Source organism: Anas acuta, chromosome 4, assembly GCF_963932015.1.
Source record: "Anas acuta chromosome 4, bAnaAcu1.1, whole genome shotgun sequence".
Lineage (NCBI taxonomy): Eukaryota > Metazoa > Chordata > Aves > Anseriformes > Anatidae > Anas > Anas acuta.
The window spans coordinates 30,588,844-30,616,523 of record NC_088982.1 but is presented as its reverse complement, the minus strand read 5'-3'; the positions used below and the strand labels follow the sequence as shown (position 1 = coordinate 30,616,523).

The window sequence follows — 27,680 nt, the reverse complement described above, 5'->3', positions numbered from 1 at the left end:
AGAAAGAGAACAGTAAGAAAATGTAGGTAGAGGTTTAAATATAGGTGTGAATGAATTACCATATGAGTGATCCTTATCCAGTAACAGCTTTAAGCAGCCTTGCAAACATGTAACTCCCACTTGCAGGCACTGAACAGTCAAGGAGCGACATACTTAAATTATTAGTCTGAAATGTGAGACCCGTGGAAATGGTCTGGATGTCTAGAGGTGAAGCCTGAGCTACCAGAAGGCATTTCACACTTGTCATTGGGCCAGAAATTATCCAGCAGCATGGCATGGCACAAAGAAGCAGGCGTCTTGGCCCAACATTATGCAAGACCTCACATAGACCTTGGGCTGCTTTTCCTCCCAGGCTTGCTAATTAACTCCATAGGATTTCATCACTGGCTATTACTTAGAATGACTGAGTCCTATCCGGTCAGGAAGCAAAGTGGCAGACACGTCTGCCCAAAGAGTGTCTGCCAGTCAATTGATTTTATTTTCTATCAGACGGATGGTGTTAATTTCCAGAAGGCCTTGATAATCGATACCCAAGGGACTTGGCAGCAGTGGCTGCCAGTTTATGAACAGATGTGGGGGACTCAGATGGAAACCGTTCACTCTTAAAATTTTTTGTTGGCTTTTTGATGCTGCCAGCATAATTCCTTATGCTATTTTTTTTTTTTTTAGGTCATCAAAGATCCCCCTCCACCTCCACCAGCTCCAAAAGAGGTACAGTATAAAAGTGCTCCGCTTATCACGCTGGTTGCATGGTACCATTCCTTAGTGTTCTCCTGTGTTCTGCACATCTGGCTGCTTTGTATTTTTTAGGAAATAAAGCTCTTTGTAAACAGCTGCTCAAGAAGAAAGAACTGTCTCATGAGAAGTCTTAGGCTGAGAGCAGGATGGCCAAAGTCCACATCTCTGTTCTGTCTTGGTCGTCTCAGAGTGGTGTGAATTTAGTCACTTAAGTACATATCCAAAGAAATATTTAGGAGTTTTATTCCAAGACTGTTGAACATTATTTTTTTCATTCTGCAATGAAAGCAGAAAGACTAAATAGTTCTTATGACAGTCTAAAGATTTATCATATTACTCTAAATAGGATTTTCCCACAGCTTTGGATTTTTAGACACTGAAGAATCCTTATAAGGGAACTTCTCTCTTAAGGGCAATAATGTAATAGAGGATCTCCTGGTGTCTTCAGTGTTTTTTGCCTCTTCATCTTGATTTAGCCAATTGTTTGAACATATTCAAGTGTCTTCTGACAGCTAAATCCATGATAAGGTACTTCACTGAGCTGAGGGAGCCAAGAGCAAGTTTGACAAAGCTTGGCTTAGGAAACTGTGATCGGCTGCATAACCTTTATCTGCAGATCTGCTGAACGCTGCCTGCTGAATCCCAATGAGGAGGACTGATAATCTGGCTCTTTGAAGGCATTACATTTTCTGTTAGAGGAAGACACCACCAATCTTTTTCTTTGTATTTTGCTTGTTTTTATTAATGGAAAGGAAAATGATCAGTATTCAGAATTAATACTGATAGTAGAATAGACAGTTGGATTCTCCATTTCGATTTTCCTAATGGATGCCAGCAGTGCTTTTCCCATGCAAAACCCTAAGATTATTTCCAAATGTGATCAGATTTTGTTTGGAAATCGATGAACATTTGAGGAACCTAAAAATTTGGTACTTCACACCTAATATAGGAAAACCTTTTCTCTGTGAAATACACTGAAAATGAAATACACTAAAAAGACAATAAAATAAAAAAGACGTATCCTTTTCAAGAAAATGTCTTTGAATTTATTGACAGGAAGAAGAACAAGAACCCTTGCCTACCAAGAAGTGGCCCACAGTGGATGCTTCCTACTATGGTGGACGAGGAGTTGGAGGAATTAAACGGATGGAGGTTTGTGCCATATAGAAATGACAATTCACTAAAACATAAGATCTCTGAGGCTGCAAATGGTGGAAAGAAAGACTTAAAGTGTACTGGAAATACAATGGTATAATGTTCACTTCTTTCCCCGTGACATAATCCTTATAAAATTTTTACCATATCAAATAATTTTGACCTTGCTTATGAAAGAACAGCTTTCAGTAGTTCCATTTGACTGGAACTTTAAATAGCTGCCCAAAGACATGCTCTTTCCATCAAACTAATGAAAAGTAGAGAGTGAGAGCCTTTTCTGAATGTTTTGGAAAAAATTACAGTGAAACATAAGTCCTCTAACTGTGGGCCAGCCAAATGCATTGACAATGGTGACGCTAAGGAGAAGCTTGATCCCAGAGGAACTCTCAGCGACAACAGTGCCTGTCTTTGAAGAGACATGATAGCATCATGTTAATTAAAACAGAATGAAAAATGTGCATCCTTATGGGCATGTCCTTATGTCAGATTTTATAGTCAAGTCAGCCTTTATGGAATTTGCAAAGCAGTTTTCTGTGTTTAAGTTTAATCTGTGAAACTTCCACTGTCTGAAATACCCACCTAGGCCATATAGACATATCTTGATCAAACCGTAAATGTGTCGGCCTAAGAACCATCTTTGCCTGCGTTCTTTTGAAATGCAGCAGAAGAACGTGCAACTTTAAAGCTGTGTTATTCCTTCAGTAGTTCAGAATTGCAAATTTAGAAGAGCCTCATATTTTAGAAAAAGAAACCATTTTGTATAGTGCTTTTCAGATGCAAACTAGAAAATGCTTTCCAACATAAAGAATTGCAAGCCTGGATTTTTAACGGGTTCCACGATGTGCCTCAGAAGGGATTTCAGGGTTTAAATCATTACAGTTTGTACAAAAGATCTTGTCCAATGAAACAGAAACCTGATAGATACCCAATGAACACAAATAGTATCAGTACCATAAAGAAATGTGTGTTTATCAGATGGCAAATATACAGTGTTTTCTTTCAAAAAAAGAGAAGAGAAAGTAATAATTAGGCTAGAAAACATTTTTATTTGTACTAGGAATTTTATGCAGAACAAAGGGTTAAAGATGTAAACCAACTGAAATTGCTGACAACACAAATTCTTAAAAGGTACTTCATTCCTTGGAGCTGTCTCTCTGTCCTTTTCTAGAACCTGAGAGTAGTCAACAATTTTGGGGGTTGGGCAACTCATCTTAGATGCCTCAGCATTTGAATATGAAGCTTTAACTCTCTCCTGCAGAATCTGTTACAGTGGGGCCGAGGGGAAAGCTGGCTTAGTTACCTTTTTCCAGCTGCTTGGACAGAGAGGTATCTAACCTCATACCTTTCACTGGCTTGAGAGAATGTTACTCATTTGGTGAATCAGAGCAGTGTGGAAACAGGACAGCAAACAAAAAAGTGTCTTACATCATGATGAAGGTATGCAAGTCTAAGGGAGGTCATTCCTTACCTGACAATTCAACATGGATAGTGGTTTCTGTGCTGTGGCCAATGAAAAACTTTTTGATCTAGTCATTCCATTTTCTTCAGTGTTTTCAATTCATGTGGTCATTCAGTCGTCTAATTCTAATTGCTTCTATCTTCTATGTGTTCTGTTCTTCTGCCATTCTTCTGACAGCTTGATTTTTCCAGCAATTTCCTTAGAGAGAGAAAAGCAGAGAATGAAACAATAAACTTCCACTTACTGGTCCTGTCCAACTTAGCTTACTAAATTCTGTTTCAGGGCAATTACATTCAGTCCTTCCTTCCCCACTAGTTTCACCCTTCTGTGACAGACCAGAACAAGTTAGCCAGTGTGGCTCACTCTTCCTAGATTTGTCTTTAGGCATTGCTTTCGAGTTTTATGATGTCATTTCGGGACTCTACCCATTACAGACAGTAAGTTTTCATATTAAAGTTGTATTGTCAGTGTCCACAAATTCTGGTTTCTTCTTGGTGAAGCCACTTCAGCCTGTAGGAGAAGGTCATTCTATCAGTAAGGCATCTACTATCTATCTCTAAATGGTTTTAACAGTGTTTAAAATACATTTTAACAACCTCATAAAAAACACTGTAAAAGTACCATTGATCACAGTGAAAGATACAGATGCATTTTAATGACTCAGCAGGGTCTACTTGGACATGAAAGCCCAATCTAATATTGCAGAGACAGGATTCCCCAGTGAAAAAAAAGAAATCACTAAGTGAGCCAAATGGTAAAGTTCAAAATAACAGAAAGGTTCAAAACAATCCCTGTTGTACTTTGGTGCTCTCATTCTCTACATTGAGATTACAGTGGTAACAGACACTTGGTGATTAAACGACATGATTTTAACAAGGGTATTTCATTTGTCTGAAAGAAGGGGCAGCCTACAACTTACCTATATATTTTCCTCACTCTGTATCAGCATGTTCTGCATAGGGAGGTGAGGAGGATGAAGAAATCAGGCTGCTTTCTTTTCTCATCTCATGGCATATTTATCCCAGCACATTATAGAGTCCCTACCAGACCCAGAACAGTCTTATTCCTCTGTCTGGGTAGCAGAGGGAAGACTAGCGGTATGTCTTTTTCCTGATGAGCAAAACAATTTTGTGTCCCCTTGCACTGGGAGAATTGTTGCGTCCCGCTGTTTTTCTGCCTACTTTCCAAGTGCTCAAATTGGCAGGTAGCAAGATAGAACTGACATATACCTACCAAGTGCTGTGCAGTGATGCTCTTAATTCTGTCCCCAAAGTGGAAGGTCATTGTTCTCCAATTTTTATTTTGATTCTTCTCTTTTCATGTCTGGCATCTTCTGTCAGGAAGTCCCTGAAAAAAACAAGTATGTTGGTGGAGTCCTGCAAGAATGGTTAGCTGCTTTCCAGAAACTGTTTCATGACTCACCAGCATGTCATTTACCCAAGATGTAGTGTCAGAACTTAATTTCCTGCCTGTAGGTTTATCAGGTCCTCCTTACATGCTAGATTGTAGCAGATGGCAGGATATAGAAAGTCCTGCACTGAAAATAATTGGGACCACTTTTACCAAGAACTTTTAAACTCCAGCTGTATCTTTTAGATGCTCTTTTTGGATTAGAAAGTAAGAGTCTTGTCTAGGCTTGTTTGTTTGTAGGATACAGCAAACATACTTGCTCAAATTGCTGCACCATGTTTCCAATTACAGTAAGAAATAAGATTACCATAGCAAAACATACCATCTCTCTTGGAGGAAAGTGTTTTGTGTGTTGTTTTTTTTTTTTTTTTTTTTTTTTTCTTCTGTACTTTCTCCTTATGGTCTAGTAATTCCAGCCTTTCCTTAAAGTGGAAATATGTGCTCATCTTACCAACAACAATAATGTGGGTTTCCATTCTGTTTGAACTATTTGTATATACTTTATGCTCTTGAGGCAGTGATAGAATATACACTGTTACATGTTACACATTTACTTATTAAGCACTAATTTGTCACAGTTTTCTTGTCTTTTGCCTACGCTGCATTTACATCTCAACTCTGTCTTTACTTAGGTTCGCTGGGGTGATAAAGGATCCACTGAAGAAGGGGCTAGATTAGAAAAGGCAAAAAATGCTGTGGTGAAACTCCCAGAAGAACCAGAAGAACCTTTTCATCCTAAGCCACCTAAACCAAAGCCTACCTCACCAGTCATTCAGGAGAAGTGGTATACGCCAATTAAGGTAATACTTTTCATCTTCGGTACAATACGGTTTTGTACTAACGCTGGATTTTGTGTGCCTTACGAGTCTTACGCATGCTGAACTGTACATTTTTTCCAAGTACTCCCGACCAAATATAATGTACTGTTCTCAATATGAACACCTACTCAGGATGAATAGCAGGAGCAGTTTTTATCCCTCCATCAGTATTTCATCAGTAATTACCACATTCTGTTACGCTTCCACACAAAGGGACATACCGTATAGTAAGAGTATTAAAATACATGGGAGCTTTACTGGCATGTAATCTATCTCCGTGTATACCTAATCAAGGCTGCACAGTCCATAGCTGATGACTAAGTTTGCAATGTTTGCAAATTTACTATTATATAATTATTTATATTCATTATATAAAATATTTATTGTATAAAATATTATATTAATAGTATTTATTATATTTAGTTTGCCCATTACTAATCAAGAGAAGCAAAAAATTATATAAAACAATACTATGCAAAAAGTTTTGACTGAAATAAATGGAAGAATAAATGGTATAAAATACAGACATTTTCCTCTGTAGATTGCATGAGTCACCTGCAAACCTGTAATAAGCTCTTCTTAAAAACTGAAGATGGCTCCATAACTACCTTTCTTTAAATATGTTAGAACAGAGAATACAAAGGTTTAGCTGTGGTATGAATAAAGCTAATCTATCTTCCTAACTCCTAGTAAGTACTTTCTGAATTGCAGAAAGGCCTGAACACGTTCTCTGCACACACACACAAATTCTGCAGCCCATCCGTGCGAGTGGGATGCTTCCTGACAAGCAGCAGAGCTGCTCTGCATGTTCTGCACAGTCTGAGCGCTCACAGTGAACCTGCTGCATTCAGTACATGTTGGACTTGCAACACAGCACAGATCAGCCATATGCCTAGCAGGTCCAAGGCTTCCCTGAAAACCATGAACTTCCTGTATACATGCTGTAACAACAAATAGATTTATGTGGGAGAAATCCTAGATGGACATGTGGCAAATCAGCCTGAAGTACTGACAAATAAACAGGTTACTTCTAGATCACTCAGAAATAAATTTGAGGCAGGTCCATGGTTTCTCTGCTCTCAGCAGAGGTATAAGTACTTTATTTGTACTCACTGATGGGAAAGATCAGCACCACAGCTATCTGGAGTGAGAGGCAGCCTAAGAGCAGCATACCTGGCTCTGAGGAATGGATGTTTAGTTCTGCTGGTGAATTTCTCCTTGGACAGAACTTCAGCATGTGTGGTGTGCTTTCAGTTGACTGATTTTATCATAAAGTCCTGTTGCTCTGTTGCCACAGGGTCGACTTGATGCACTGTGGGCGCTGTTACGAAGACAGTATGACAGAGTCTCTTTGATGCGACCACAACAAGGAGACGAGGTTTGTGCTATGCGAGGGTATCGCAGGGTGGGCAAAAAAGGGGTATGTTACAGCCAGGGTTTCGCGGCTGCTGAACACTGGTAATTCTGTGCAGTCAAAAGAATGACACAATAGGAAAAATAATGCACTGGGAAAAAACATGCATTGAAGAATGTATCAGACCAGGCAAGAAACGTTATGGAAACATGGATGTCCTGCAAGTATAATGAGGAATTCTGTATTTTATGTGTGTTCAGCTGGAAAACAAAAACATAACACAGACTTTGTGTGGTCTAACCTCTCTCTAAAAGGTGCATAATACTTTCTAATATTTAGCTCCTTGGAAGAACAGAGTTTGGCAGTCAGAATACTAAAACCACATCATATTTAGTGACCCCCAATAAATTCTATGCAAATAGATTCATGATGCTTTGCACTTGCATGCCAGAAGCAACATTCACAGGCAAAACTTGTTTCTCAGACAATTCTTTCTGTCCGTACACTCATGACTCATGAAAAAGTGGCCCCCACTACAAAGACTGCTAAGACTACCAAGTAAAGGAAATAGCTATTATTTGGACTTTTTACAGTAAATCTAGACTGTATTTTTTTCTGATTATTGCTCCTTAAGAAAAGCATTACTTTAAATCTTGGCATTTATCTCGGGAACTGATTTATGATGAAGGTATTTCAAATCTTCTGGAACCATTCACCACTCCTGTGTGTGACACATCTGAAGGGATTTAGGAGCAAAGACATTTCCTCTAAGTGAGATGGCAACTTTTTCTCAACAAACCGGCCCCCAAACCAGATGGGTATGACAGATAAGATTTTAAAGTACTACAAAGCAGCAGTGTGAGAATCTCTATTTTTGCAACAAACATCATAAAAATGACATAAGAATTAGAGAAGTTCAAGTGAGTGAGTTACCTTTGAAAGCATGAGAGGCAGTCACTATTTAAGCTATCATCGTGATGATAGGGATGAATTTTGGTACTGTTCTAAAGTAAGAAAAGGTGAGACATATGTACGTGTAATGGAAGAAGCAGAATGACAAAATGCAGGGCTGGAAACAGAAAGCATAGTCTTTGCATAGCTGTCAAATATTAGTATTATCATTCTAGTTGTTTGCGTATTATTTACTGTTTGAATGTATGTTACACACAAAAATTAACAATAGCAATTAATTCTTCATGGAAAATACACAGTGCTTTACAGTACTTTACAAAGTCAACTCAATGTAAATATAAAAATCGATGCCTGAACTTCCCAGGTACCTGAACAGGCTAAAAACTGTCAGGCTCTATTTTGAGGATTTCTGACCATAAAAACAGGTAGGTGCTGAAAAATGTGCCTGCCAGGGAAAGCATTTTGGCACCAGTGAGAAATCAAGCATTCATCTTCTCTGGACTTGACTGGAAGACACTGACCAGCATCTTGGTTTAGAAAAACCAAGAGGAACCTCACTAATCTTCAGTATCCTTACTGAAAAAGGGAATAGAATTTCTGTTAATGAATAAAGGCTAGAATAATGATTCAGGTGTACCACAAGTGTGACCTGTGGTACCGTAGGAATGCATTCCGCATCTGACTCAGTATTTTCTATTTTGGGAGAAAAAAATACATCTTGTTTATAATTTGCTAGGTACAGGTCCCATGCCATACCCCTGGTGGGTTTATCAGTAAACAGATGAGCAGTCACGCATGTGCACTGCAAGATACATGCATGCACATACTTAATTCAGAAGCATTATTATGGGAAACAGCAGCCACGTAGATGTTTTGTTTTGTTTTGTTTCTTTTACTGCTTAGGAATTTAGTAGTTCCCATTTGTAGAAGAATTCACTGCTGAATTCAAGTCCTTGATCAAGTAATTGAAATTTAGGCATGAAGTATCAAAGTGGAGAGAGCTTTTTCTTCCTCCTCTCTCCCCTCTGCCACCTCTTCCATGATGCCAGATAATGCTGAGGGTGGCCCAGTTTGAGGGCTGCACGCAGCTGATTCGGGAAGCTTTGATTGTGACTGGAAGTCCTTGGAGTCATAAATTTTTCAGCCAGCAATCCGTGAGGTTAGGGAAGCTTGTACAGGTGTGAGCTAGCAGGTTGTTGCCGACATCTGTTTGGAGTGGAGGCGCAGGTCCTCAGCAGCCTGCAGCGAGGCTGCTGGATTGTCAGCAGATGTAGTTAAGAGTGGCAGAACAGTTTTGGTCTCACATTTGCCGCCTGGGGGCTGAAACAGTAAAGGTAGATTGGGGGTGGACACAGCTGCACTCCCAAACATGCCTCGGGCACAAATAAAGAGATCTAATATAGTTTGACTCTGTTGTGGTGGGGAGATGAGGACAGAGAGCCACTTCAGAGACAACTTAACGCTGCAACATCTGCCGCCAAGTTTCCAGGGAGTGACAGGGGACAGCAGGTACAGATCGAAGTCCCCACATAAACAGCCCCCATTAAGCCATGAACTCTTTTGAAGGGCTCCCATCAAACATAGCAGAGTCCGTGGCAGGAGACTGTTTTGTTTTCAAAGCAGTGTTTTGTTTTCTGCACTAACAAGATAATTTATAAATGATTCATTACCCTGAGTTCCTACTCTTATTTATATCTATTTTTTTTTAATTTAAGAGGCAAAGAAGAATGAGCCACAGTAGTTTTAGGGTAGTTTGATAATGATAAACCAGTTAACTGCCCAAAGGTTTTAGCTGAGGATATGGCAACCTTCAGCCCACAGTGTTATATTCAGATGGGAAAGAGATGAAGGCGTGTGCTGTTACTGGAGCATTGCGCGGGAGCGTCTGCTATCGTTTCCATACTGAAACACCTCTTCCACAGAGTTTGTTTCTGCAGGAGAAAGAAACTTGGCACAGGTTTGCAATGTGACTGTTAGGGGCCTGTTCTTTTACATACATTCTTCTGTTTATTTTCCAAGTTGTAGTTTAGCACCTAAAGGTTATCACTAGGGTTTCTCAAATGCTTAATAGGACCTTGTTGCTTTGCACAACTTGATAGTGGCTGAGATTCTGATTCTGTGTACATGTGCAGACAAACTGCTTTTAAGACCACAAACAGTCCATGCCACTCTCATTTAAGATATTGCACAATCAGGATGTGAACATACGTGTCAGGTAACAGGAAAAAAAATCTACAGCTAATTGCACAAAAATTTCTACAGTAGCACTACAGAATATTTTCAGCTTTTTCAATGTTACAAAGCAGCCAAATATATATATATATATATATAAATTTTTTAAACCTGTTAGTGTGTACATGCTTTAAAGATGAATTTATAATAATGGCTGTAGAATTCATACAAACATCTATTTAAAGTAATGTTACTTTGTCAGCATCTCTACATGATGCAAGAGAAATTATACTCCATGTTGTAATTCTGTTAGCACCACAAACATGCAGTTCAAAAGACTGTGACAGTGTCATATTCTCTGAGGTGAGGCCCATGCTCCTGTTCCCTTTCTGTTTGTTCAGTAGTTCCTATTCTGGGCACAGGCAGAAAATACCAGATCATTAGTTCAGTCTGTCAATTATAGAGTAGAAAAGGACTTGTTAGGAAGCTGAGGCTGTAAGTGCCTTACACTGTCTAAACATGCTATTTTGAATCAAAAGGCTAACTGCAGTGCCTAGGAGAACCAAAACTTTCAGTTCCACACCATGCTTTAACAGGGTCTGAAGGACAGTTCATCATCTACCACTGCAATAGCACTGCCAGCACAAGTAGTAGCCTTGTGTTTCATAACTCACTCAGCAATGTTGGCTTGCCTGTACAGTAATGAAACAGGAACAATACTGGTGATATCAGGATTTTTTGGTTTATTCCATTATTTTCTAATAACTGTACTTTTTGGTCTTTTTCCAACCAAGGAGGACCTGCTAGAAAATGAGGCAATTTCTTTTTTTATCTGTGAATGGTAGAAATGTGTAGAGAAATAACAAATCATGGTTAGAGGAAGACTACTGTAGTTACTTACAGGTAGTGCAGTTTTGGATTTAGAATGTTTTTCAATCAAACTGCACCTAGCTGCAACTTGCATTACAACATAATATTGTTCACTTGAGTTCCTTGTTCAATGATAATACGCCATAGCATATTTCAGCATAACGTAGAAGGGATTATGCTGAAAAAGATGTTGCCTGAGACTTTTAAAAAGAAACACACATATCATTCATAAAGCTAAGGTTATGTTTATCTGGGATCTTTTGAATTGCTGCAATGTTAGAAGATGCAAAACTGGTAAGAAAGTGAGATTAGAAGAGAATTAAAGTGCAACTCTTTTTCTTAAATCTCTTCTGCTAAAATATTCCTTCTATCATTCCTTCAATCATTGAGAAGGGTCTCAGGTGCTCCTCCATCCTAGCTGGAGTGGCTGATGTTAGGTAGTATCTTAATAGATTTCTTAGCTGTCCATCACCAAAAGCAGTAGTAGTCATCTTTATGAAAAAATGATGATGTCCTACCATTGTGAGAAACAAGGATATTTTCCCACATACGTAGGCAGTCACTTTTGGCACTCCCTGACTTTGTGCAGATCAGAGCTGTTGCTTTTTTTAAATCAAGCCTTCAGAATTCAGCAGTGTGAGTATGAACACTTCTGTGAATGAAATAATACAAAGAAATAAATCTACTTGTCAGCCTTCAGGCCCTGACATTTGTACCAATTTGACTGGTACTCCTACAGAGTGAAATGGACAAAGCAGCTCTAGCAGCCCTTGTGCAAGCCTGTCTCTGGAGGTGGCACCATTAGGCTACACGGGGCGGGGATGGTCCTGGTGGAAGTACTGTCATGAGAAAATATGGGATGCGCCTTTTGTGTAGCCACGACATTTTAGTAGAGCATTTTAAAAAGCTGAGCTGCTACCATAGTTTGCAGCCAGAGGAATCCTTGCTGGCTGTATTAGTTTACAAACAGATATCTGTAAGCTAAGTGTTTTAGGCCTTCTAAAATACCAGGCATCGCTGTAACTTGAGCTGTGCTGGCAGCCTATAATGCCTATTAAGAAAGGAGAAGTCAGTCTTTTCTGGATGGACTATGAATTTGCTACAGCTGCCACACACTGTCTCCCCCAGCCTGAAGAGCGTTACAGTTCCTCCTTTCGCCCCTCACCCCCTCCATGCTGTATTGAGAAGAAAACATTTCATTTGGCAGTTAAGTTTTTGTCACTGTTTCACTGAGCATAATTTAAAAGGAAAAATAATCGTATCCTTACTTCCTCAACACATCTTTATATAGGGTGGATTGCAGTAAAAAGTTACGTTTAATCACTACCTGGCTTCCAGCAAAGAGAGTGCTGCATATATCTAACCAAACCCAGATATAAAACAACTCCCAGCTTGGGCACAGCCCTTACAGAGAGGGAAGGCCAATGGAGTTTATGTTAATGTTGAGAGTCTCATTAGCCCAGCTTACAGGAAGACTGACTACCTTCAAGAAGCAGCAAGAGGAAAGCTGACAGGTTAATTCAGTCGCTACTCTCCAAGAGAGATGTGACAGCTTTAACTGTCTTGTGCGTCCAGATTTATGAACTAGTCCTGTGCTCTTAACCAGATTAGTTCCTTTTCCATTAACTGCTGAAAGTAGGGCAGCTGTCCGAGCGGCTGGTTGTAAATTCGATAATGTCTGCTCTGTTAATCTGTAGGCTTTTCAGATGGAGAAGGCAGCAGATAACAGGATTAAAGTTTCACGACCCAGGGTTTTCACAGCCCGATATGCGGGCGTAGGGGGATAGAGAATGACTTCTGTCATTAATCTTAATTGATTGCCAAGAGGTTTTAATCTGGGTTATTAATTAGGAAGATCCTTAACATACTGTCTACACATCAACATCAGATGCTCTTTTGAGACTTTTGGGACATATGGCCTATCTTATATTTACATTCACACAATTTGCACATACATATATTTCTGTATGAAGTGCACATATATATGTATATATGCATACAAATAGCTGTAGAAACATTTGCATGCAGAGAGGCATTGCACGCTCTTTGGCAATATTTGATGAAAATGAAAAAACACAGTGCACATAGGTTACATTTCCACATAGTAAACATGTATACCTCTATGTTCATATGTTTATGTATCTGTTTCCATTATACATGCCACTTATCTCAATTCTTTCTTAAATGGAAATATCTGATTTTGCAGATTTACATAACGTTCACGTTTAACAGAAGTGCAGCACATGTCCGTATGTGCCTCTGGCCATTAAGACACCTACAGATCTCGTACAGGAACATTATCATTTTTATCTTTCACAGTTCCCTGGAGTTAATTTCAGGCCCTCATTTTTCCCTTGTTTTATTTTTAAACAAGTTGCTGTAGGACAGCCAGAATGGACAGAGGTATAACTCCCCATAGCTGCAACTACGTAGCTATGCAATAAATCCCAGTAACGCAGCTTTGATGTTTACCAAAGTGTGGTATGCAGGAGGAAATATTGAATTATGGATTGAGCATATAATCTAGGCAAGAGAAAATGCTATGACAGAGTCCTGGCATTTGAATTTTGTGTAGATTCAAACTGCACTATAAATTGTCCTTTTACAGATAATTATTTACATGATTAATCACACATACAGAAGGAGAGCCAGGGGCTGAAGAGGCCTCATGTTTTAAGTCTCTGTGAGTGACAGTAGAGAGGACTCCTGCTTCCTGCTCAGCGTACTAGGCCATGCTGTCCTGCTTTACAAAAAAAAATGCAAATATTATAAGAAGCCAACTATTTAGTTACTCATGAGCTGAAAAGTCTGCCCTTAAAAGTGTTCACAAATAAAAATGGTTTGTGATCCTTCAGACGAGAGAGAAGTGTGTAACTGCTGCTTTTGGGAACGGTTAAAAATGGCCAAGTATCAGGGGGACTTGCTAACAAGCTACACAAAGGATTTTGAAGTTTTTCACAGGAAAGGAGATCAGTTACTGTCTCACCTAAATGTAGATTCAATGGAGAAGCACATGAAAGAAACTGAAAGTTCTGTCATGCCTGTATTGGGTGTTGTGTTACCTCTTTAAACTGTTACCCACCACTTTCACTCATTTCCTATTGTAAATTGCATCCAGTCTTCCTGTAACAGAGAGTAACTGTTGCAGTGCCACAAAGGGGCATCACACGAATGCACTCACCTCCCAAAGATTTGTTGTCTTTGATTTTGCTCTCTGCTTCAACTTGGATTTCATCCGAAGTAACTTTCCAGCATATTCTGGCTCTTAGAAAGAATTAGATCTTGACTCATTTCTAGGTTGTTTTCCTAACAAAGTCCCATTTGTGTAAGATTTCTAGCTTTTATCCTCTATCTTACTCTTCCAAGATGTTCCTCCTCTTGAGCAACACCTGTAACTTCATTTGGACTACTGAGGTACGTGGATATTAGTGAAGTCCTGCTTTGTATCAGTCATTCAGCAGTCAGCTGAGTTGATCTATAATTTTTCACTTAGCACTGGAGGTACTTCTGCTGAGAAGGAACAGCATAGTAACAGCAGACTTCCCAAGAACGCATCTTACTGATCTGGCAGATAATCCATTTTTGTGGTGTCTCAGGAGCTTTGTTGTCGAGTTGGGAACGCCCCCTTGTTGGCACATTGAAGAAGAGGTCAGAACTTGATTTCAAACAATGGCATCATTTCTTCCACCTCATCACAAATTTGAAATCCAAGGATGAAATGACTTTAATGACCATGTTTCCTTGGCATAGCTCTCTGTCTGCCTTTTCCTATGAATCACAGATAAGGAGGAGGAACTGAAGTAATTTGAAACCACATTGTAGGCAATAAAAACACCAGGCGTGGAAGAAAAGTCTTCCAATTGGCTCACGCAGAATCAGCAAAGAATCTCCCGTAGCTGTGCATCCTTTACTCCTTTGCTTTTTGACAACATCTAAATGAAAAGATTTTATTTGGAGCAAAAATAATGCATTAGTCATTTTAGCTCCTACGCTCAAAGTGATTATTTGGAATGGTAATGTTCAGTGGAGATGGGATTCTCCATAGCTGTAGAAATGAAAGGGCCCAGAACTCTTCATCAGTGATTTGGCATGTTTAACAAGAATCAGACTGGGATTCCATTGCTGTTTGGAGAAGATCACTACAAACAGTTTATATCAACAAAGATAACTGACAATGGAAATCAACTGCCCAGGAGCTAGCCGGGGTCTGGGATAGGGAACTTGATAACAGAATGAGGCGGGAGGCTCAGAATACTTAATGGAAAAAGAAATAGGATAAATTTCCTTTGACTTCACTGGGCTCTAATTCCCTAAGCAACAGGAAAGGCTTATAAAAACATCTTGAAAAGAGTATTTTTAGAAAGGAGAGTTCCTGCATCACGTTGAAGGTGTCAGTGTCACCTGCAGGTAGTTGTGGCAACTTACAACTCGAAGTGGGTTACTTGAGGAGTTTATTATGAACCTGTGCTCAATTACAGCTAAGTGAGATCCAAGTATGAGCAAGTACCCCACCCAGATGCTGTCACTGCACCAATACAACAGTCTTCTAAAGCCTGAAAACAGCTGCACATGATAATTTCATGCAAGCAAATCTTCTCATTAGCTTTAATACAACATTATCAGAAAGAAGGCAGGGTGATGGAGCTGCTCTGTTTTTGTGACACTGGTTGCATAAAATAGCTGGGAAGGACTACTGCTGAATGTGACAATTATTTGTTAGAGGTGGACAGTTTGAAGCAAGAAGAAAAAATATTAAAATTTAAATTTACTGCTTCTGATCTTTTTAGTCTATTCCCATAATTCAAAATTATTTTTGTTTTGAAATCTATTTTTGTGTGTCTGCAAGTCCATAATGAACTATAGATCCATTAAGAACTAACAAAAATCCTAAACGCTTGAATTATGAACATCTTAAAATAACTAAGCTGTAATATTTTCTCGGTAACTCAACTTTAATATTTACATGGAGTGCCTTAAAGTAACATATGCCTATGATCCTCATCTGTATGTTTTGTCTCAAGAGGAAATTTCTACCTACTAAGAGAAGTGAGTGTGCCGTACATTGCCAAAGCCCGTTATACATAAAAGTTCAGGCAAACATCTATCCATAAATTAGAATGCCGTGATGCATTGGAGTTTTGTCTCCCAACAGTGTGACATAATGGCATGCCCTCGGCCTTAACATTTAATTTTAATATTGAATGTGCCGCTTTTTGATGGCTTGTGTCATAGCCTTCATGTAATTTAAACACAGTCTTAAAAAAATTAATTCAATTACAAGCAATGGAGTTATTAATGCTGCTTCATGTCACTAAATATATAGGGATACATATGATTCTGTTCCTTTCAAGTCACTCTGAAATGAATTTTGCAACTTCTGATAACTGTGGTGGACAAATGCTAAATGAAAATCAATCACTTCAATTTAAATGGGCTAAGCTCACTGTCTTTCTTAAACAGCCTCTGTCGGACAGCTAACCAGATGATAAGTAACAGTTTCACTGACCTATAGCCTTTGAATGTTTAACATAACCCTCTAAGGACAGCACTTCAATTACCACTGCATTGCTTGTACTCTAGGGCTCAGGATTGCTCATTCGTATATAAAGATTACTTTATTTCTGATGCACTTTTCTATCCGTAGTTTTCTTCCACAATGTTGCTCCATTTTTATTACCGTGTCTAGCAATCCAAACCCTGCAACTGAAATGAATTTGATCAAATTAAAGAGGATCAGATTTTCCTGGAATTTGTTATCATTTTTTTTCCACTGGAAACAACAGAACTCCCTTGATGGTCTGAAATATAAATTTTCTTGTAGGATGCAAAACATCACTGTGTGATGAGAGAGGGTAAATGCAGATGGAAAGTACATGTTAGCTAGTAGAACATTTTATCTTTCTGTGCCAAAGTGGATGGGTAATATTTTATGTTATATTACAGTAACAACATAAAACCTGCTAAAATTTGAAGTAGTTGTAAAATGATGGACAGGTACGGGTATCTTTGGGTTGCTGAAAATGATCCCACCTCCCCCCCCCCCCCAAAAAAAAAAAAAAAAAAAAAAAAGTATATTATTTAGGGCTTAAAATTTTCAGAAAAGCCTAAGGGCTCTTAAAATTTCACCCAGTTCCAGGGAAGGACTTCCCTAGCAAAGCCCAAACCATCCCATCAAAACAAACTGTCACAGGTCCCTAAATCATACAAATCCTGTGTATTGCCACTAGAAAATGACTGCTTACCACTGGAAACAGGTATTGCATTTTAGACTGTGTGACTGTGTTTAGACTGATCCTTATGTCTGTCCTGCTTCCTTCCCTGTTCCAGTGCTGTGCTGCCTTTTTGCCCTGTTCCTGGCTCAATTCTCTCTCTGTGTGGACTGCTGCATTTGCCCTCACTACTGCAGAGCTCTGCTCACTATCTTGAACCTAGAGTGCCTATCACAGCTGAACCACAACTAGTTGCAGGTCATTTATTTAATTTCATTAATAAAATAAAAGTGTCCACAGACAAAGGCTTCTGCCCTCTAATAGCCACTTCGAGTCTCAGGCAGCTGACGGGAATGACCTTTTATTTCTGCAGTCATTTTCATAATGATATTCAGGGTCAGGCCCAACAACCAATCTGCCATGCATTAGAGACATCAGTTCCCTTTGGTAATACGAGATAGATGTACCCCAAGCAGATGGTCAGAGATCATAGGTGGCTAATGAACTTGATGGGGCATTTTATTAAGATTATGATGGCAACTAAATATGTTTTTCCCCTCTGATAACAGCATTTATAACAAAAAGAAAAGGTGTGTAAAGGACCAGGAGGATACAATGGATTGTGTTTTTGCTGGACCTAGAAATCTCTGAATTCTGGATGTAATTTCTCAAATCTGATTGCTCTAGAAGTGCAGTGGCACAAACTGCCTTGTGGTTGGCAGAGTAAAAGAAACTGCTAGTTTACCTTGGTGCTAATTGGAGAGAAGGTGGCACAATGTTATCCCCATCCTGGTATTTGTTACTGACTCTCCCGCTTTGAATAACTTTTACATGTCAGATATTTTAAAGCTAGTTATCATACTCCCCACTCCAGTGAAGAGAAAATCCAAGAAAAAACAAATATCATGAAGTTCAGCCTTGCAAATGCATATCAAAGACGTGCACATGGGGGGCCATGGGATTGTACCCCTTTAATCACAGAGTATAGCAGAGTCATACTTGTTTTCCTTGAAAGCCCTTCCTGCTCCTAGTGTTTGCATTTTTGGGGTGTGGGCATGTTCAGACCTACCAAACCGAAATCCAATTTATCCTTCTTTTTTTTCCTCCAAACTAACTGTATGCCTTCCTGTCTCTGTGGAACTGACCCTAAAAGTATCAAGGCCAATTGCATCTGCCTAGCACTTCTCCTAGTCAGGGCCAAATCAATCAACAGCACAAAGCCATCGAGCTTGGAAGAGCACTTCATACCATTTCATGCACTTAATTCTTGCCAAGTGTAACATATTTTTACTGAGTAAAAGCCAGTGTCTCTCTGCTAGATAAATAGTACAACTGTGGCTCAAATTGCAAGTGAAATTTTACTTTTGACTTTTAAGGATTTGAGGTCTGTGTCACAAGTATTTGAGAAACCCCTTCATCTCCTGGCATATTACTCTAGGTCAGCTCATTCAACTTGTCCAAACCCCACCTGTGTGGAGAGATGCTAGCTGGAGATCAACAGTCACAGACGATCCCTAGCTATGGGATTTGCCTCCTACCTTTGATTCCTAAAATATACATCAAGTGGTTTTCAGTATGGATTTTGGAGTTTCCTCTAAGGCTTATCTGAGGGGTAGTAAACACAACTGGTCTTTAGCTGAAATGATTGCTCATTACACCTGATTCCTTAGGAGGTTGTGTGTTAAAACTCGAGTTAAAAATCAAGCTAATTGTGGCTGCTATTGACTTAGACCTGTAATTGACTATGCTGAGCTTATATGCAGCAATATGGAGGGTTTGGTAACAACTTAGGGATGTGGTACTGAAAAATACCTTTGGTTTAGGCTTTCCAGAATTCAGTTTAAATGTATTTCCAATAGTTTAAAGAAGATAAACAGAAAGAAATATTCCAATTTCTTTATATTTGAGTTTCCTATCTTGAATGTAATTATAGCCCTTTTCTTAAAAGGGTCAGCCACATGCTCAGTTGTTTGCCTGGGAAAAAAAATGGCTAAGAAGTCATGAGAAAATTAGTATAGGATATCACTATGCTGGGGAAAATGTTATTGTCCAGCATGTTTTACAGCCATATGTTTTCATCAAGGTAAAAATGCAACAGAAATTTTCCCCCAGTTTGTATCTCTAGTCTAGTCACAGTTGAGCATTTCTTACTGGGTTTTGGAGGAGTGCTTGGACGAGCAAGAGGTGCCTCCCTTGAGTGAGGACTGCAGGACCAGCCCCAGTAAACTCCTTGCCATTACTGGTGATATCACTAAGATGGTTATCACAAGCAGAGTAGCTGTGAGTTCTTCGCTCTAGAGTATTACAATACTTTGGGTTTTTAAAAATAGTCTACCTATTTAAGTGGAACATCATTCCTGAACTTGTAAGAAGAAACACTATGAAGAAGATTACTATGAAAGAGAATCATGATGGTGTGACCTGTCTCAGCAGACTATCACAGCAGCACTGATCAATTTCTAAGCAAGACCCATTTTTTTTATTGAACCTGCTGTCACCTCCTGCTGCAGCCTCTCACAACACCTCTGCTGTTGCAAGGAAGACCACCATGCATGGGCTTCAGCAGTGAGTACAGTGGGTCTCCCTGGGAAAATCTCCCAGCTAGGCCATATACTCATTTTTACTGAGAGCACAAGAATAATTCACAGCAGCTAAATATCTGCCCAATCTCCTCTTCTTTCCTTCAGAATGGTTGAGGCTTGCAGAGACTGAAGCAAAAATGTTTGCCATCTGACAACTCTTTTAGTCTGCCTTTCTAGTCTACTGTCTCCACCAAGATCACAACACAGAAATAAATGCTGCTAATTGGAGTGAGGGTATGAAATACACTTGAGCAAAAAGCAGGAGGAAGATGTAAGAGGAACAGAAAGCATGTCTTTGGAATGGCTAATTTTTGATTTCCACTCAGCACTTCCCAGCATCTGCACTGCCACACACTGAAGTTGCAGGTTTGCTAAATGCAGCATGTCGTCCCTGAGCAATGCAGCAGGGCTTCCCCCCGGTGACAGTGCTGGTAATTAAGACACAAGAGATACAGCAGCATGTTTCTAAGGGTTACAAGGTCCGAAGAGGACGACGCAATAAAGAATGAGGCTAGTGATGCTATGTGACGTTTTTGTAGAGGTGATGTGAACACCAACTAATGAAGGCAAAACCACTTATGGGATGGGGAGAAAAGAGAGGCCTCCAGTGAGCCCTGTGAACTACAGCTAGGAACAGAGGAGTAGAACTGATGTGGATATGTGACTTCATATTCCGTTTTTAGAAGATGAAAATGGAGAGTTAAGCCCTCAAAGCAGACAATTACCTTTGGTGCAAGAGAAAAGCAACATAAACAGGTTTGTTCCCATAGCTCTGTTGAATACATGTAAACGTAACTCTGTGTAACATCTCACTGGTATTACTCTCCACTAACAGGGATCTTACTGTGATACTGGGGTCAACTAATCACTAGAAAAGAGAAAAGCTATCATATCATTTTTAAATGCTAGGGTTTCTCCACTGTGATAACACCACACCGCCACAATGCCACATTGGTACATTTTGTGGAAAGGTCTAATAAATAAACAGACTCTTACTTGTCATAGAAGGTACAGGACAGGGATTTTATCTTGTGTGCAGCACAAAAATCAGCTGAAGTCAGATCATATGTCAGGCTAAACTGAGCTATACAGAGTGATATATATATATATTGAGACGCATGCTGCCTAGTGCTAGAATATGGCAGCATGCAGAGCTTTATGCTTCAGGTGGCTCTGAACAATGACTAGTATTATTCCTATTTGCTTTACCTACTGTATGAGGCCTAAGCCATGCACCTTCAAGCCTCCTTGGAGACAAGGTGGTGGCATCACTGGTCAGCCCACTTGGGAGAGGGACAGCTGTTAGAGCCCACCGCAGCCCTTGTCAGTATTAATGACCCGCAGTTGACACCCCATCCCCGCCACCCTTGTTCAGGGTACAAGTATTGCATTGGAATAATCACTGCCTGTCAGCCCCTATTTCACACATAGACTCCTCTTAGCCCAGACGTACAAAGGGACATGTGTCTAGATGTTAAACTAACGTTGACTCTCTTTGTGTCTGGGGCTTCTGTGCTTGGATGTGTGTGCGCCGTGTATATGCATACAGACATCCAGTGCTCAGGTAATACCAAAGGTAAGTTACACCAGTGAGACTCCCTCACTGTCCTTCCTGGATCCTGTCAGATATAACTCATCAGGAATGTGTAAGGGCTCTGGCCTCCTGTAAAGTCTGAGTACCCGGATGGCAGGCTTGTATGGGCTCTGCCTTGCTCCACAGCTCTGTTCTCCTCCTGGCTGTGGGTTTCAATAGAGAAACCTCTTAAGCACCCTTGTCCAGTTCTCTCTGCTTCTTTGGACTTAGGAATCTTATGCCCAGGATGTCCTGATTTTGAGAGCTATGCAGGTGTTACATATCCCGTCATTTTCTGCCTCCCTGCTACGGCTGGCTCTTCTATAAGCAATAGATCATAGAATTACAGAATATCCCAAGATGGAAGGGACCCACAAGGATCATCAAGCCCAACTCCTGGCTCCCCATAGGACCACACCAAAATCAAACCACATGTCTGAGAGTGCTGTCCAAATGCTTCTTTAACTCCAACAGGCTTGCTAACCACTTCCCTGGGGAGCCTGTTCCAGTGCCCAACCACCTCTCAGGGAGAACCTTTTCCTAACACCCAGCCTGAACCTCCACTGACACAGCTCCATGCTGTTCCTTCTGGTCCCCATTGATGTCGTTAGCATGCACGTGCTCTCTCTGAATTATCAGATAAGCAACTCTCAAGATCGTTATAGTGGAGGACTTTAGGAGTTTGGAATAGACAAAACATATCTTTTCAACACAGTTTTTCCATCCCTCCTTCTGTTCCTCTGGCCTTAATATTCCTGGACTACAAACATCTTTGTGTGGACGGGGTCCTGTGGTATTGGCAGGTCACCCGTATGGGGACGAAGACACCCGAGGCAGGAGAGGTGTGGCCAGTGTGCCTGCTCCATCTTTGCAGGTTTATGTGGTTATGTGAAGCACCCTGGCAGCTATGAATGAAGTTTTTCTTTGGCTTGCTGAACCACCTGCAAGAGCTGCAAGATCTGTATCGAGGAGAGAAATGTTCATGTACAGGAAGAAATCAAGTCCAATAAAAAAGTGCCATCACAGCTAGCTGCTGCAGACTCTGCCTTAGATTATCTCATCTTTGCTGATGAATCCCTAAGGAGGTGGCATGCTTCAACCTCACCACTCCAAAAGAAGAACCAGAGACAGGGACACGAGATTTCAAGGCTCCTGTGGTCTGAAACCTACCTCTGATGAACAAGCTTCTGTCTCCCATTGATTGCATTGAATGCAGACCTCATCCAAATGATAGCATTTTTTTTTCAGTAAATGCTTGGATGCAGTTTTTTGTTTTTTTCAACTGTTGCTTTCACTTGACATCACCTGAAAAAGCTAGTTTGGCAGCAGTGAAAAAGCTGGTAGAAGAGAGCACAAGAACAGCAACAGGAGTTCTCTGCAAAGTTCTCTTCTTTCCTGTCACGACTCACCATCCAGCCTGCAGTAAGAGACACCTTCCTGTGATGCAGTAACACTTGTGGTATTACTGCAGAAACTGTGCATACAGTAGTGAAAGCAACAGGAGGTATTTCTGTCTTCCTATTAATGGCAGATTCTATTACAAGTTTTTGGATGACAGTGTTCTTGGGAAAGTAGTAAAATAATGATGATTGGTGAGAGAGGAAGTACTGAATTTCCTTTTGGTGTAAGTGGATACAGATCTGTTTATATCAGTGCTGAGGTTAGTCCTATGCATTTTAAGTTTTTGAGGCTGATTTTTTCCAGAGATGCTACTTGGGTTTATTTTAAGGGTTCTTCAAGGTATAAGTTTGTGAAGAGCCTGCATTAGCTTTAAAGCGCTGCTCTGGGAAGGTATTATCAGTAGATATTAATTATTGAACACTATACCTTCTGGAAAAGTTGTTTCATCACCAGAAAGTGACCTTGCGAGAAGAGGGAGAGGGAAAGAGAGACGTATAGTGCCTCCTGAGATCAAGTGGAGTGATGCGTATCAAGAGAAGACACTAAAGATTTATTGTCTGTGGCAAAAGAAACACAGATCTCTGCTTGTGCAGTAAGTGTTTTTGACATCATACACCATAAAGAATGACTGGATACTGTCGGTTAAAAATGTTTCACTGAAGGAAAGTAATAGACATTTTCACAGTGCTGTTTATATTAAGAGGTCTGACTGCTTGGCTGTTTAGACTGGTTGGTCTTGAGAATTTTGTGGTGTCTCTGTTATGTCAGTTTCAATGGCAGCTGAATAATTATAAGAGAGGATACTAAGAATATGTCAAAATGGAAAGAAATGTAATTTCTTAAATGTATTAAATGTAATGTAATAACTTTTTTTAAATCTTGCCCTTTTTCAAAGAGGCTTGCAGCTAGTGAACCCAAACCATTAGTTTTAGTCACCATTAGACTAAAAGGTGTGATTCGCAGGCAGGGCTTGCTAAGGAAGGCAGCTTTCTTTTGACTTAATCAGGGAAGCAACAAACTCATGATTCAAAATAAGAGCTGGTAACGTTGCTGTTCCTGTTTAACAGTTGCCAAAAGAAGATCCCTTCTGACCTTGGTGACTGCTGGTGGAAGCTCTTTTAGTGTGACACACAGAGAAATCCAACATCAGCACTGTTTAGAAGCCTTACACAGAAATTTTATCCATTAACCTTATCCTAGCCTTTCCCCTGGAATTTTTGCTTTTTGCTTCAGAGCTGTTCATGTAGCACTACTCTTGTCTTGCAGTAATGCTGCTGTGAGTTTTGACATTGCTCAGCTTGATCAGTTCCAAAAACCCAAACAAGTAAGATTTCAGTTTAAAATTAAAGCTATGGAAAAGAAACAATTCAAACTAATTTCTCACTTTTACAAATGCTTCTGTTGGATTAGAGAGCATGGCATTATGGCAGAGAGCTTTTACATAAATCATAATTAGATACACGTGCAAATACATCAGCTAGGCCTAGGCGCACAATTAGGCAGCTAATTATGTTGAAAATGCAATTGCACACTTAGCTAAAATGGCCATGCTTCCTCTGAAGCTGTCCGGTTGTTTCTGTCCCCTCCTCCAGCAAGGCTGTGGGCTGCCACCGGTTGAAATGCCACTGTAGGTGTCCTAACTAGCCGCAGCGTTCGCCATCCTGTCCCTCACCCAGCACCAGCCATTTGGATGCAGAAGTGGCTGCTGGGGCAGGTTTTCCAGAAGGGTTTCTGTCACACTCTCTGCCCAAGGGCATCCCGAGTTTTAGCCTGGTTTTCTGCTGAGACTGAGGTGCCAGTGCCATGCAGTGACGGTGTGGACAGGCTGCAGCACGGAGGTGCTGAGCGCTGGTCAGTTCAGAACGAGTCTGGGACATTCTACAATGAAGCAGGTTTTGGAGACATCATGTTCCCTTCACGTTTCATAGAAGAGGTGGCCAGGTAGAAAAGGACGATGTTGTGGTGTGGTTTGGAAGGAGAAGCTGTAGCACAGGCAGCTCCCTGAGGACATGCCTGTGCCGATGCGCTCGCCGGGTATCCATGGGGAACCAGGCTTCATTGAGTTGGTTTCTTGTGGAACTGCTTGTTTTTGAGGAAATGACTGTGGAGTCATCAGAGGGTACTGTAAAAGAGGAGGAGTTGGTAGTTTCCAGCATCTCTGGCATCAGGCCATCCTTGGCTTTTATTTCGCTATTTTTTCTCTTTCTGCTGTTGCTTCTTTTTCTTCCGTTAAACAAGGAAAAGAAGGGGAAAAACCCAGCCAACTGTGATTTGTGATTCAGCTGACAGACAGTGTGTGATTGAAATTGCAGCTAGATTGATTCCAAAGGAAAAAACAGTGTTTAAAATAACATCGTCACTATTCAGGGACAGCACTTCCTTTGCTGAAATGCCTTATCCGAGGACATTGTCAATATCATGATGCACTGGGGACATAATTTTTCAGCCACTGCCTTGTCTGAACTGACTTCTCATCAGCAAGGATCATGTGCAAGAATTAATATTTTAAAAGTAAAAACATGCAAACTAGAAGGTAACATTCAAAACTGGGGGAGACCACCTAGCTTTTTCTGATAATACCTTGTGGATGATACACAATTGTTTAGCTTCACTTCTGTTTACTTCTGTTGATTTTTTTCAACCTGGATTTTATAATCTGGGGGCAACTGAGTGAGATGCTCGATTTCTCACAGAGGAAATGTGGATTGCGTTTTTCACCTGCCTGCTGAACTTCAGCAGGCTGTGTCTCATTTTCTTTATTCTTAGCCTTTTCATGTGACTTAATAAAAACATCATGGCTTCAAGGTAGTGCTTTGGAAGTCCCTAGCAAGTATAAAACCACAGCAGCCCATTAATCCCACCATCTCCAGAGGCATGTGCAGAATAGTAAAAGACCCTTCTACGTGGTGCAGAGGGGAAAACCAAGACAGAATTTTAAAAATGGTTAGTTAGAAAAGATAGTATGTCTACCTGGCAGCTGAGAGCAGTAACTAGTTAAGAGCTAGTTTATATCCCTGTGGAGACAGAGCTCACCATAGAGGAGCTTTAAAAAAGCATTTGAGCCAATAATGCAAAGTCCTAGATATATGACATTTAATTTTGCAAGAAGCAAGAAGACCTAAACTACAAAGTTATACATTCACTGAATGATCTTAAAAGTTCAGAAAGTAAAAAATAGCTCCATGTTTGCAATGCCCAGTGTTTGTACCCACACACACACACCTGCCTTTAAGGAAAGGAAAAGAATGACTGAATGTGCAGTGTGCTGGGAGGTCAGACTCCCCGGCGGGGCCCCAGAGCCTGACCAGAAGCAGGAAACCCTCAAGTGGCAGACTCGAAGACATGAAAGATTTTGCCAGCAGTGGTGGATATGCTTAATGTGGTTAAAAGCTTAACGGCCTATTGAAATTAAATTGTAAATGCATCCCATATTGTGCCAAAGTCTTATGCCTGCCCGCAGCCCTGTGAACTGCCTTTTCAAGCTCCCAGTTTGCTTGCCTTGCATGGTATTCGCCCAAGTGCAAACCTGTCCGTTATTTCCCTGACCAAAATATTATAAAACTTGCCATTTTCCAGGGATAAAATGAAGAGAGAGAGGGGTGAGCATGGAGATGATTCTATGTTTAGTTATATATGTATTTCTTGTTCCCTTTCTAGCTCTTGAAATGCAATATTATAAAATTCAGAACTTTTTTTTCTTCTACTGCAGCATTTTTAATGTTCAGATGATATAATTTTTTAAACAATTGTATTAGAATTAATTATTCTTGCATACTGCTTAGTATATTAAGCACTCTGTGTAAAAAGGAAGTTGCCCTTAAAATAAAGCAGTCACTTCTCCTTTTTCATACTATGTTAACTCCTGCGAAGGAGGATCTGGAACTGAAAGTTTCATGTGAAAATCTTGCAATGGAGAACTGTTTCCAAGTACTAGCCAAGCAGTGAAGACGCGCTCTTTCCCCGTCACCTTTTCTTAACACTAAAAATACAGAGCTACTTTTAAAAATTGTGGTTTTAGATTAAAAATTAATATAATTTGCACAAGCTGAGGTGCTTCTCAAAGAAACTAAGTCTACTTCGGGGGATCTTATCTTAATTAGCTTGAGTTGAATATGGAAAAGAGGATTTTTGCATAGATTCTGGAGGGAGGGTTGCTTTTGCTTCTTCCCATGCCACTTGCAATGATTAGTCCCTACAGCTGAGAAGACATGCTTCATTCTTGTATTTGCAACCACTGCTAAGCACTAAGGAAAGTCATTATGGTACTTGGGGAAAAAATCCCAAGTTTCACATTTTCCCTATTTCTTGCCTAAGCTTTTACCTTTTCTTACCTTAAGCTTTTGTTGACTTGACAGAGATATGGAAAAACTTGCAGTACAACAGTTGTCTGTGCGCCCAGTACCAGAACTAGCTAAGCATTGCTATCAGGCATGATGTGCCACTGGACCTGCACATCCAGACACAGGGGTTCCTGGCTGCGGGGCAGATTTATGAGAGACCTGCTGATGCTCTATGATTTGTCACACCAGTGTTCTGACAGCACTAAGGTTTGGGATTCCTTTCCAACGTGGCTGTAGCTTGGCACCACCATGGCCAGCCTCAAAGCACTCGGTTCACAGCAGATGGGTGGCTGAGAAGGGAGGAGATGTTTTTTGAACTCCCTACCTTCGCGTGCCCTAGGAGGGGACACACAATCCCACCTTGGACATGAAGCACTTATGCAGGTGGTGTCACCCCCCTGTGAATGCATCATGCCCGAGTGGGCTCCAGACGGGGCAGAAGCTTGTGTTCCTTTCTCCTTATCAGATTTCCTTCCTCATCATTTGCTATTATCTCTATTACAGCGGAGGAATAGGCACTGTATTTTCTTATTGTCACTATCACGTCTGCAGTGATTTATTCTCATACTTAGTAACTGAATTAAAATCTTAATTAAGCTTATGCCACTTTTTTCTTCTTTTTAATTAGCTATAGCCAAATCACTTGTCTGTGGGAGGAAGTAAGAAAAGGATTTTTTCCCTGATCTG

General features: G+C 40.3%; 1 protein-coding gene and 1 long non-coding RNA gene across 3 annotated transcripts in view; one reads left to right on the top strand and one right to left on the bottom strand.

The window, feature by feature from the left end:
- The window catches only part of LOC137855853 (uncharacterized), a 286,561-nt gene that overhangs the window by 4,614 nt on the left and 254,267 nt on the right, over positions 1-27,680 (bottom strand). For both annotated transcript variants that reach the window (XR_011096011.1, XR_011096012.1), the window contains 2 exons: positions 4,586-4,699; positions 3,362-3,550 (listed from right to left, as the gene is read on the bottom strand). This is a non-coding gene — a long non-coding RNA (uncharacterized lncRNA). The remainder of the gene's footprint in view (positions 1-3,361; positions 3,551-4,585; positions 4,700-27,680) is intronic.
- Positions 1-27,680, top strand: part of ANTXR2 (ANTXR cell adhesion molecule 2) — a 111,132-nt gene that overhangs the window by 59,278 nt on the left and 24,174 nt on the right. Inside the window, exons 13-16 of the mRNA XM_068680464.1 lie at positions 670-711; positions 1,795-1,890; positions 5,395-5,562; positions 6,878-6,958. Of these exons, the coding sequence (XP_068536565.1) occupies positions 670-711; positions 1,795-1,890; positions 5,395-5,562; positions 6,878-6,958 (387 nt within the window). The remainder of the gene's footprint in view (positions 1-669; positions 712-1,794; positions 1,891-5,394; positions 5,563-6,877; positions 6,959-27,680) is intronic.